The following is a 12,633-nucleotide window of genomic DNA, read 5'->3' on the forward strand; positions in this document are numbered from 1 at the left end:
CTATTCATGGCATGATAAACTAATTTTATCAATTAAAATTAACCCCACCACCCTTTGCCACTTTATAGATTAAATTCATACATGCAGAAAATGACATGCATTATCTGCTATAGTAAATACCTTTGTCACCATGACTTATAGTATATTCCAACATTTTTATCACAAATATGATATATAAATGACTACAATGACACAACAGTGACTTTCATGGTAGTGTTTGTTTATTCATGGTTGTAAAAGAGGCAGAACCATGAGAAAAGAGGTGGGAGTATTAAGTCTGTAGATGGTATAATAATGATGAGACACATTAAACTGGAATTAGTTCAGACAGATCGTACAAATCAGCATAGAGAGATGTGAGATTGTGAAACAACCTATGGCTGAATGAAAAGAAACCATGACTACAAGGACTGTAGTATTGTTATCTACACGCTTAGGCTAGAACAAAACAAAAGGGGTGATTACAGTTATTGAAAGGGAGATTACACGCTCTAAGCTCTCGACACATGCAGTCCTTCATCAGGCTGACATTCTGTGCATGTATGTAGCCTTCACATATGGGAAGAAAGGCCAGATAAAGAGTTTTCTGTAACATTTGCCTTAAATGTGTTCTTATAGCAAACAGAATGTATAAACACAAGCTGGAAAGCAACATATGGATATGGCCTTTGTATTAATGCCCTGCAGCCTTTAGCACAGCTTATTTCATACCATTGATTACACATCAGTGCCATAAAAAAAAGCTTCTCCAGTGTACATCGTTATTTTTTCTGCAACTGGAAACACAGATACTCAGTAATAGAGTCCATTTGGTCAGATTAGGGTTAAACAGGATGATTCTGAAATATGAGTGATCATGCAGCTCCATGATAGTGATAGTCAGTACGTTTACATGCACTATGGTTATAGCTCAATAAGGTCAATTAACTGGATCACCACCTTTGTATCAATATATTGATGGTATTATGTTCAACTCCTTAAGAATAGGTGGCGATATGCCCTATTCTTCCTTCCATTATCTCTAAAGCTTATCATGTTCAGGGTTAAAGGGGGTTGGAACTTATTTCAGCTGTCGCTGCAGCTCACAATCACACCTACGGGCAATTTAGAGTCACCAATTAACCTAATGAGCATGTCTGTGGACTATGGGAGGAAGCCAGAAGACCCAGAGGGAACTCATGCATGCTTGGGGAGAACATGCAAACACAAAAAGGCCCTGTCAACCGGGATTCAAACCAGGAACCTTCTTCCTATGAGGATGCAGCAACCTATTGTGGGACATTCTATGGCTGACCTTTGCTAAGAAGTAAGCAGGTAATTAAATGGCTGTATGTCAAAAACATGGACAGCTTTACAGCTAGTACATACTCCATGGCTTATTTTGGTACAGATGTGATATATGCTATCCTAGCTTGTGACATCTGAAGGCACAAGGCAGACAACGTAGGGTCTGCATTTATGCTGTTGGACTTCCGGGTCAAAGCAAATATGCAGGAGTAAACTGATCCCTAATTGCATCACATAGGACTTTGAGTCAAGGTGTGCAATGGGAATTTGCACAGACATACAATATTACTACAGCTATACATCGACTCAAGATACCCTAACATACTAAAGAGGCGATTTTGCATGGATATGAATGTGGCGTGCCTCGAGGTTGTGGCTTGATCTTAGGTGCAACTTGAAGAAAAAAAAAAAACATTTGAAAACCACTGATCAAGGTGCTAAACCCATCTAGACCTGATGCAATGTCAGTGGATTTTCTTTTCATCTGACCACAGAACAGTTTTCCATTTTGCTTCAGTTCATTTTATACTATTAAGACCAAAACCCGCATAAAACACCTTCTAAAATCTAAGTATCATTTAAAAACGACCCCCACAAACCCTCAGGTTTTTGAAAAACTGCAATCTTTACTTTTTAGCCTCAATTGCAGATAGACAAAAATCTAAACATTTGGAGGCTTAGACCCTTGGTTTAACTGATAATAACTGCTTTTACCCTAAAGTTTGTTGAGTCAATCATTACAATTCTACTCTTACAAACTTGTCCTGCATTGACTGAGCTTTGGCTATCGTTCCCACATTCACATCATGATCTGGGTCTTCACTATTTCAGCCCTCTAAAATACCACTGTAGCTATTGTCTTTGTCTCAACTTAACTATAAAAACCTTATCATCCAGCCTTTCTTCATGGTGGATAAAGAGGCTAAGACCAAAATATTTTTTAACCCCTTCCAGCATGCATTTTACTGAACTGTGTTGCAGTTCATCAGTCACGTCTTAAAAACAAAAAGATAATCCAAAATGTAAAAAGACTGCAATACATCAGGTATAAATGAGTTAGGTCAAACTTTGAAATTTAACATGGTATGATTTCATCCAGACTAAAATGTTTACATGCATTTTAAAAGACGTATTTTAGTCAGACTAACAATAAATCAACCTTCTCCAACTGCATGTAAACATACTGAGTAGCATTCTGTACCTAGATTCATAATGATAGACTGTAAAAGTTCGAGTTCACAGACAGTGGTTTGAAAAGTAGAATTCACAGTGCTCTCTCACAGCAGACGATCTACATTGTGAGGAAAAGCTAGGGTAAAAAAAAATAAAGAAAAACAGCACACGTTAGAGACAAAATTAAACACACAATATGTAGCATATTTGCTCGTTTCTGACTTTCACAGGGACAGAGGGAAATCAAGGGGCAAATACAAAACAAAGCCAGGCTCATATATTTTATATAAATGAGTAAAACACAAACCAAGAACTTGTTTTTACACATTCCTTCATAATAAAGTCTGTAATAATCAGAGGCAGAGATTTTTGCCCTTTGGAATAACAATGCAGACAAACGGTGAAACCTCTCAGGATGACTCAGATTTTGTTGTGAAAGACTCATCAGTGCATCCTAACAATGCAGGCTGGATCTATCTAAAAAGGAAAATATAATGAGCTGTGAAGCACTTGAACCTTTTGTTAAAGGCTGTGCCAAATGCTTGTTGGTGGTGTATTCTAGTAAAAAAAACAAACAAAAATACAACCAGATTTGATTTAGCTGGTATGATTTAATCAGAAATTATGAGACATTTCTTGAGACATTTATATGACTGCATTTCCCAGCTTTTCGACTGCTTGCTTACAGGATTAAATAGTTGTAATTTGTAGTTTTCATGGTAAGAATTTCCCACCAGTTCAAAGACTAGCTTCTGCTCCTGCATTCACTGTTTTTAAAAGACACTTGGACATATTTTTGATACAATCCCAATACATTCTAGTGGTTACAACAGTTTAGTAATACTCATCTTTAAAAAAAACAAGGGCAATAAAACCCAAAAACCCCCACAATAAAACCCTAAAACCCCACATCAGCCATGTAGGCCTAGTATTAGACATGCAAGAAAGGCCAGATGGAGTGGACAAGACCGAATGCGTCACCCTCTCACAACTAAAAGCCTCTAATAATTAAAAACCTTTATGCAATCAATCATTTTTACACTGTATACAAAATTGGCACACACTAAACGAGGAAAATCAGGTTAATAAGCCAGCAACAAATGATATCAAAATGACAAGAAGCATATCTGAGTGAAGCAGTGGTTCGCTTGAAGGGTGCAATGAAAGCAGACAAAAATGAGAAGAGGCAGAGGCGAGCCGTGAGGACCGATCAAACATTCTCCATCTAGGGCTCAGTCTTTTTTTTGTTCTTCTTTAGGAACGAGGGAGTGCGGAACTTCTTTTTCTTTTTGGAGGGGGATTTGCTGGGAGACTCTTCGCCCTCCTGGTCGCCGGCGTCGGCAGCATCCTCCCCCTCGGCTGCTCCTTCAGCTGCTGCTGTTTCAACCGCTGTTTCTTCAGCCACTGCTGCAGCTGCAGCTGCAGCTGCGTCTGCGTTTGCATCTGCGTCCGCAACTGCAGTGGCGAGTGGAGAGGCGGAGTCTTCGGCAGGGAGCGCTGGAGCATCAGAGGGGTCGTCGGGGGTTAAATCTGGAAGGGTCTGTCTCAGGGTGGCTGCATCACTCTCATCCTTAAAGGTCTGTTCGGGTAAGGACTCTGTAGGAGGAGAAAGGAGAGAGTTATTGATCACAGAGGACAAATTGATGGATCTGCGGTGGAGTTCGCAGACAACAAATCAAACAGTGGATAAACTTCTAAAGCTGCACGATTTTCTACTCAAACAAGCATCTACTTGTCACCTCAAGGGATCAAACACCTTGGCGTCTGTGGTCCAGTCTTCATCTAGGTCTAAAAGCCTTACAGCTGATATTTCCACTAGGAGAATTTCACAAACACACTCATATAAATAAGACACATCACACTTAAAACCAAAGCAAAAACACAACGCACTTGAATCTTACATTCCCTAACAAAAAATATCTTCCAAGAACTCACCATCTTCTCTTTAGGAAGGATAACTGACTAAAAACAGCCACAAAGCTCCTTTAAATCTTGCTTACTAAAATATATTAAGTGTCTTTTAAGTATATTATTTTGGCAGGTCCATGCTGACACACAGCCTTTTGTTTTACCTTCATTTAAAGAGGGAAAACTTAACGATCGCAGTTCTCTTGCTCATTTGCAGCCTGTGTAAAACAAACAAAAATGCAGGTCTACAACACAAAAAATACTTTGTTTCCATATGCTTTAACCACATAACCACACAAGTGAGGTTATGGAAGAGGTGAGGAAAATATCCGGTGCATTAATTAAATAGTGGTGCAGCTTCAAAGGTAAGCAAGTTGCCTTGAGTTAACAACCTGACCTAAAGGTTAGTGCAGTATTACATTTGATACCAATTTAAACCACTTGCTGGGAGTTTAGTAAATACAGAGATTTTACTTCTGGCCCTAATAAGATGCATTTGAAAAGCATCTCCATCACTTTTTTTCCTGATTCAATTTTACAAAATACAATAAAGTGCCTTGGGAGAAAAAAACAACCTTCTACTGCTGCTCTAGTTTTAAAATGTTTGAGGTTTTCTAGGAATACAAGCACTGAAAACTTGATCAGATATCTAGTCCCTTTTTAGATAATATGCCAGCCATATTCCTTATTCAACATAAGCTACAATTTGGCAACCAGAGTGGCTGATTCAGTCACTGGAAATAGTACGTACAGAGCCTATAAAAAGTGTTCTCCCCCTTTTATTCATTTTATAAATCAATCATTATTAAGATATTTTATTCAGAAAAAAATTACAAAAATAACTCTTAAATGACAAGGGGTAAATTAGATTTCTACATTTCTGTATTTGTTACATTATGACTAAAATATGGAACTTATTTTTAGACAAAAAATCAGGTTGAAAGGATTGTTTTCACTAATTCACAATAGCAAGCTGGCTAGCCAGCTGAACATTTCAATTAGCAGAAGACAACAGCTGCCAGCTGAAAATGAGACTACTGTTTTCTCAGTCTAAATAAACACTTATTTTAATTTTCTGAAACTAAAATGATTATTTTTAAATTTTGCCAGTCAAACTACAGCGCAAACAGTACTGAATGGGAGAGCTTAAAAGGTGTGGTTTAGCAAACTGGAAACTTAAGCTGGATTTACATCAGAAAATAAGTATCTTTCAAATGTTTCCAGACTAGAGACACTGGTGACATGTTTTGGTGTATTATACAAAGGTATTAAATTGCCTTTAAGGATGTTTAAAAATACTCCCAGCAATACAGTTAGGAAGCAGCAAGTGCTGGAGCTCACAGTGGCTCAGGTAATGCTCACACACAGTGCAGTCAGGTGCAAAACAAATAAAGCTTCTTACGGTTCTAAAGTGGCTAACACGCCAATGACTAGCATGAAAACCAAGACCTGAAAACAACACTACACATCAGTCTTCAGATTACTCTCTCATGTCTGTCCAAACAGAGCAAAGGCCAAACCATAGACTGCATATTTAGATGGACAAAGGAACAGCTGTCTTGGAGTGAAATCAAAATAACTGGCACTCCCCCTGCTAGTATAAGTCATCGGACCTACCTCTTCAATTTTAACAGATGGGACACAGTCTGAACAATACAGTTAAAACACAAAAAACAAATGTTTTATCAATCATAATAGTTATTCATTCTCTTATTAGCGGCAGGTGTCCGATGTATCAGCCTGAGGGATCCTGGCACTTTATAATTTGCCAAACGTGTTGGAAGAGGGGAGCAAGCTCTGATCTCTGCATTTACTCGCTTGAAATAGCATTAACTGTGCAATATGCCAGCACCAACTATGAGGGTATTTTGGCTTCAATTTTGTTCAACAGAAGGAGATGTGTTGTCCATATGAATATACAGTCAATGTGCCAAACACACATAAAATGGAGACAAACCAAAAAACCACACAGCAAAGCAGTGGAAGTCAACCATCTTGGAAGCTAAACTATCAGCAAAGCCATCAGCAGCTAGTTGAGTTTGAAAGCCACACTCAAAAAAAAGCACTCATGTACCTGGTAAAAGACTCGTCTGTAAGGCAAACAACATTTGAATTACCTGATTTTTCTCCATGAAACAAAACTCAGTGTCAAATACATATATAATGTGTGTTTCAGTGCCAGAGAGGTTCGTTATTTAGAAAGTGAGACGTTAACGGGAAGAAAAAAAGAGGTTATCTAACTTAAAAAGGATTGGAGAGTTGAGGTTTACTTCAGGAACGTCCTCCACTTTATAATTCTGTTTGACAAGGCTGATGTGGAATAACACTTTGAGGAAAATGTCTTATTTCTGTATCTACTTGTTTCTTTTTTTAGTCATTTGATTTTTAAGTTGGAAACAGAAGAGAATGAGGAGCTCTGAAATAACCCCCATCAACCCCAAGAAAGAGATTCAAAGGATTTAAGAGATTTAAAACTGACTCAACAGTCTCAAATCCCAGAAAGAAAAAGGGTTAGTTCAGACCACGGAAGAGCTCTACTAGTGAAGCCATGCAAAGAAAAAAAAACAGGGGTAAATGATCAAACACAGGCATGGAGGGTGGCGGGTAATTAGGAGTTGGAACAGTACATACTTACTATGGCAACAGGTACTCTTTTGTATTTCCATCTCCTGATTGTAATCGCAGGCACAAAGAAGAAAAAGCACAAGTAGAAACAAATGTCTATGCAGATCAAACCACAAGCACTGTGTTAAATTAAAAAATTAAAGAAACAAAAATGTGAAATAAAGAGAAAACAAACACCAGAGAGGAATTTTAAAAAGAATGGTTGGGAACCATTCTTAGAAGACCCCAAAAAGATGGCGAATGGAAGTGAAGGGGCAGAGGAGATACCGTACATAGAGACATATGTTAAACAACAACATTTCAGGTATTAGATTACACCTGGGATCAAAGCCATGTATTACTCCCTCACTCTGATGATACCGTCAAACTTCAAATAAAAGCCCAAGCATTTTTGTTTCAGTGTGCCTTGATTTGGGACAAGCTTTTGTATGAGGAAGGCTATTAATTACCCCCAAAATCTGCAGGATTGGAAAGTTACCAATTATATTTACTGAAATTATTGTAATTGAGAAGTGTTTTTGGGTACTTGTACTTTTTTGGTACTTTTATTTCAAGTTAGGTCAGTTTTAACCAGCAACTTTACTAAATTGAGTACACTGATCTAAGTTCTCCACCATGCCCTTGGGCAGAGTGTTTATCTGTGGGATCCCTGCTGGGGCTCATGTTTGCAGTAGACTGTTGTTTTTGATGTGAAACACATTTGCACCATGGGTGAAGCTGTCCACTGAGTTAGAGTTCCTGCCAGTGACTTAAGGTGTTCCTAAAGGATGCATAGAGCATATTCATCAGTACGCACTGCCTTGCTGTGAGGTTGACTCTCTGCTTTCTTCTTGCCATAGGAGATCCACCATTGCACAGATTTTCAAGAGCTATTGCAGCTCTATCATACTGACTGGAGACCCCCCACAACAGGTAAAACATCTGCTCTAAAACCTATGCAGTGCTGTATTTTCTGCAGGAGATTTGTGGATATTATTTGTGGTAAAAACTAATTTCCAAATCAAGGCTCAGCTTTCAAATTTATAAGGTCCTTTAAATCCCAGATAAGAGGTGAAACTAAGAATTCATTCCAAGAAAAGCTCAGGTCTCAGGGGATTAAACTTCAATATCGCAGATATGACATAAATACTTTCTAAATTCAATTCTTAAGGATGACTTTCTAAGTCAAGCTCCCTCTGGGTTTGTTGTTTTCAGCTCAGTGTTTACACTGCACAGGGATGGTGCTTCCTTCAGCTTGTTAATGCTTCACTTAAAGGCTCAGACATGTTTTATACATTAGTTCCTCTAAACCCCAATTAACCCTGCCACCATATGGGGAGACAGCCCCGTCCACAAAAGAGACTCCATAGAGAAGCAGAGTAACATGAGATGTGTAGAGTTCAAAGAGAACCTACCCATTGTTGATGGGTAGTTGGTTCAAAAATCAAATCCACTATCTCAAACAACAAATTAAGGTGTTGTAAAGCACCTTACTCAGAGTTTAACTTGCTTTGTGATTTATCCCTCTGCTGTTTTGAGTAGGATGTCTGTAATTTTGAAGCATGGCATTAAAGCTGGAACAAAATGGTGCATCACTGGTCAAACAACCAAAAAACAGTAAACCTGTGCAAGCTATTAGGAACAGTCGTTCATTTGTAAAAACCTGGAGCAGCAACCGGCATACACAGGACTTAGTGTTTAATAGAAATTGGCTTTCATTTGAAGTTTTACAGAAATCCAACGGTTTGCTGACTGTACCTCTTAAATGTATGATTGAAATTAGACATCTAACTATTGAAATCAACATTATAAATAGCTACTTGTGTCATCATGGATGATACAGTTCACATAGGTGTAATCCAATAGTAATAAAGACCAAGAGGGAAAAAAATTAACATTAGAGAACAAAATCAAATCGTGATTTTAGCCTTAAATAAAAAAAATACAGAAACAAAATCGTATATATATTTTGTATCTGCTTGTTAACAGACTCTCACTCTTAACTATTCCCTGGCAGAAGACTAAAGCTTCGCCTGCACCTCTAACCTCTACTGAATTGATCAAAACCTCTTGGCCTGTTATTACACACAACAAAGCACAACACCTGTAGTAGTATTATTAAAGGCCACAACACACACAGGCAGGTGGACGAGCTACAGCCTCTGCATTCTCCCTGCAGACCCTAAAAAAGCTCTTAATCCCAGCCCGGGGACTGACAGCACCCATGCCGAACCAGGCAAGCCAGGTCTGTCGACTACTTCAGGCCAACCTACCTTCTTCTGCTCTGACCGGGGTGCTGGGCGGCGTGGTGGTGGGCTTCTGGCCTTTGGGCTCCTCGTCAGGCTCTGCTAGCTGCTCAGGGTCTGAATAAAAAAATATCAGCAATGAGAAACAGTGAGAATTTCTTTATTACATATAAACAGGGAATTTTAAAAAAGGGAAATTACTACATAAATTATTTGCAGGCTTAGATTTTGATTGTAAGCAAAATCCCATTTAAAAGAATCTTAAGAAAACACAAAAAGGAGGAAAACAAAAGGAACCAATCCAGGGAAGAAGTAATCAAGAAAGAAGAGCAAAAGCGTTTTAAAAAAATCCCAATAAAATCAACCTTAAAGCTCCTGTGGGTCTCTTTTCAGCTGTTAAGATACAGACGTAATGCTATAGAATTGCCTTTGAGTGACCTGAAAAAGCAGACGATATCATTTACAGAATTTTTGTATATAGTCATTTTTAATTATGTAAGCGACTTCTGTGTGGTAGGTGTCTGAATTACAACATGCTCTGGATAAAGTCTTTGTTTGCATTTTCCATTCTGAAAATCTTTTTTTCCAGCAAGTGTATTTTCCCAGTTTACGGACAAAAATATTTTATCTTTTAAAGCCATATTCACCTGATAAAGTCTGGAAACTTTTTTAGAATAGATTTTAAGATTCGTTTATTGTTTTTTAAAGTTCTGAATGTTTCGCCCCTTATTAATTTGATTTGCAGAGGTGGAAAAAGTACACGACTTCTGTACTCAAGTTAAAGTGCAGTTACTGTGGTTAAAAACCACTGAAGTAGAAATAAAAGTACTGATTTCAACATGTATTTAAAAAAGTACAAGTGCCCCCAAAACTGCTCAATTACAGTATTGAGGGTAAATTGAATAAGTTGCTTTCCACCCCTGCTGATTTGCTTTTACCTTATGAGCCAAGTAGAGCCCCCAGGTCTCTACTTGGGCCTGACCTGTTAACAGCTGGAAAGTTAGAACTTGGGATGCGTGTGGTTAAATTTGTTAATCAAATTAGCCTGCGCAAGATTTCATGAGTAGGCTGAACCTAAAATTTTTTTATAAACACAGGCTTGAAATCCCAGTCTATAATGATCTTTTAAACTGCAATGAACTTCCGGCCACTAGAGGCCGCTGTAGCCTCAGTGAATGGCTGCTGCCTTCCTGTCTGAGCTTTCTCATGGCACTTCCCAGCTGCAAATATGAGAAGCTTAGCAGTTAGCGTGTAGTAGGAACAGTGCTGTAGGACAGTTTTTCAAAGTAATAAATGGAAATAAAGTGGTATGTAGGCTGTGGAGGGTTGAACTTGCGTATTTTTACTCAATGGAAGAGAAGAGTCCACATATCACAGCATGATATTAATCTGCAAAGACAACGAAGGCTAGCGGAGGTAGCTGCTAATGTTAGCTATGCTCTACACAGAATATCAGGCTCACATCACACAACGACCCTGTGATGACTTTGACTGTATTTGAAGTATTTTCTTCTCTTTAGACTAGCCGTTTTAACAGAATTTAACTCGGCATTTAGCCAAATGGGGAAATACACGCCTAGGACGGCCCTAGTCAGAACCAAACTTGCCTTATCTTTTAATGTTTTTATTCCCATTTTAGCACCTTTTTATTTGATTTATGTCATTTTTATTTATTGAATTTTATTTTATGATATTTCATAATAATAATTACAATTCCTCACAGGAGCTTTAAATTATCCCCAAGAGCCAAACAAAACCAAATCTTATCATTGATTATTGGAAATCAGTCAGAGGCAAAGGAAGGAGAGTGGACACCATTGACTGATTAGCAGGAAAAGAAAAAGGAGAGAACCGTTATTCAAATCCACACACAGGAAGCTCTGATTGGATGACTGAGCTCAGAATCAGCGTCCTTGAGGGTTAGCACAGCACTCCACTGCAAAAAGACTTGAGGAGAGAGCACCCAAAAGAGGAGGGGTGGTTTAAAATCTTAACATTAGCGTCCTCAGATCCTCTCTACTCAGATCCTCGTCCAATCAAACTGTAGAAAATTAACTGATCTGCTTAAACTCGGATGCCTTTTGTGCAAGACATCAGAGACAGAGAGAGACGAGGGGATGACGAGGGAAAACAAAAAAATCAAGCAAGGCTTTGAAGACTGAATTGTGGGTAGGAGGGTAAAACAATGGCGGCAGACTCCAAACCCTGAGGAGCATGAGAGGACACAGCAGGCAGGGGTTCCCCCACTCCCAGTGCAGAGCCTGAGCAGAAGGGGGAGGGAAGCGTAGGGCCAGATTTTAGGGGCAACTCCACTTCGTGTCGAGTACCTGGAGCCTGATCTGCGCCTACCACCGGTTCCTTGCTGAGGGCTCGCAGCACTGCACAGTGGAACTCCTTCTGTGGGGAATCTGGAGCTGAAAGGATCTCTTTAGCGGACGTTAAAACTTCATCAACGACCGCCTCTGCAGAACGCTTGATGCTCTGTAATGGGTCCTCTTCACCGGAGAGGTCAACAGGGGGGGAGGCCGGCTCAGGAGCTGCTGTCGGTGGGGGCTTCTCTAAGCTGGGTGGGTCAGATGTAGACTGTGGAGGTTTGGAGTCGGAGGCTTGCCTGCTTGGTTGCTTTTCAGGCTCAGGACAGGGAGCAGTGGAGGCTGATGCCTGCTTACTATCATCTCTTCCCTGCACTGTGAATTCATGTGTGTGGAGAGATAACATCACAGTTTGGCCTGGAGAAGGTCAGTACTTTTTATACGAAGCTGTGAGCCATTTTTTTAGACATTTAATATTTTCTATAAATTATTCTCACTCTAATGCAGTTCAGAAAAATAAAGAAACCACTGAAAAATAGGATCTCTTTGGTTCTTCTGTTTACAGTATTAGCATTTGAATAAAATTAGCAGGTTATTCTTTTCTTTATACAACAGTATACGTCGCAACTTTCAAATATTCTCATTTATGTCTTATTTCCTGAAAATGACAGCTGGTTAAAATACATTTTTAAGACTAACAATGCAGCATAAACAGTTTCATATTGTTTGACACAGCAGAATAAATCTGTTAAAGGAACTTGAAATGGTGGCTAAGCTAGCAGCAGAAACAATCTAAAAATTGATTAAAAATGGATAAAAAGTTGTTCAGTATCAGAGTTGCTGGTGTGGATTTAATCTTTAAAGACCCTGGAAAGTCAAGGGGATGATTCCAATATTTTAGGTGCATATTTCTGGGCTGACTTTTTGAACTTCACTCAGTTTGATGTGAATATGATGTGTCCTGACGGGAGAAAAACACATGCAGGAAACTGGTGTTTTGTTTTGATTCTCTGGCAGTAAAAAGCACTTTAAAAGCACCTAAACTGCTGAGCTGGTGCAGCAAATGGACTAATTTTTATGTGTTTATCAAACCCTCTTAATTG

General features: G+C 38.9%; 1 protein-coding gene across 10 annotated transcripts in view; it reads right to left on the minus strand.

Annotated features, from left to right (window-relative positions):
* Window positions 1–199: 199 nt before the first annotated feature.
* The window catches only part of add1 (adducin 1 (alpha)), a 58,132-nt gene continuing 45,698 nt past the window's right edge, over window positions 200–12,633 (minus strand). For 2 of the 10 annotated variants that reach the window (XM_041810895.1, XM_041810894.1), the window contains exons 14-16: window positions 11,546–11,905; window positions 9,246–9,335; window positions 200–4,056 (exon numbers count right to left, since the gene is read on the minus strand). In XM_041810895.1, coding sequence (XP_041666829.1) covers window positions 3,686–4,056; window positions 9,246–9,335; window positions 11,546–11,905 — 821 coding nt within the window. In that variant the 3' untranslated portion in view covers window positions 200–3,685. Of the gene's footprint in view, window positions 4,057–4,199; window positions 4,276–4,532; window positions 4,587–6,442; window positions 6,459–7,002; window positions 7,038–9,245; window positions 9,336–11,545; window positions 11,906–12,633 lie in introns of those variants that run through there. The other 8 variants (XM_041810902.1, XM_041810900.1, XR_005993195.1 and 5 more) reach the window with 7 other exon arrangements.

Source organism: Cheilinus undulatus, linkage group 17 (genome assembly GCF_018320785.1).
Source record: "Cheilinus undulatus linkage group 17, ASM1832078v1, whole genome shotgun sequence".
NCBI lineage: Eukaryota > Metazoa > Chordata > Actinopteri > Labriformes > Labridae > Cheilinus > Cheilinus undulatus.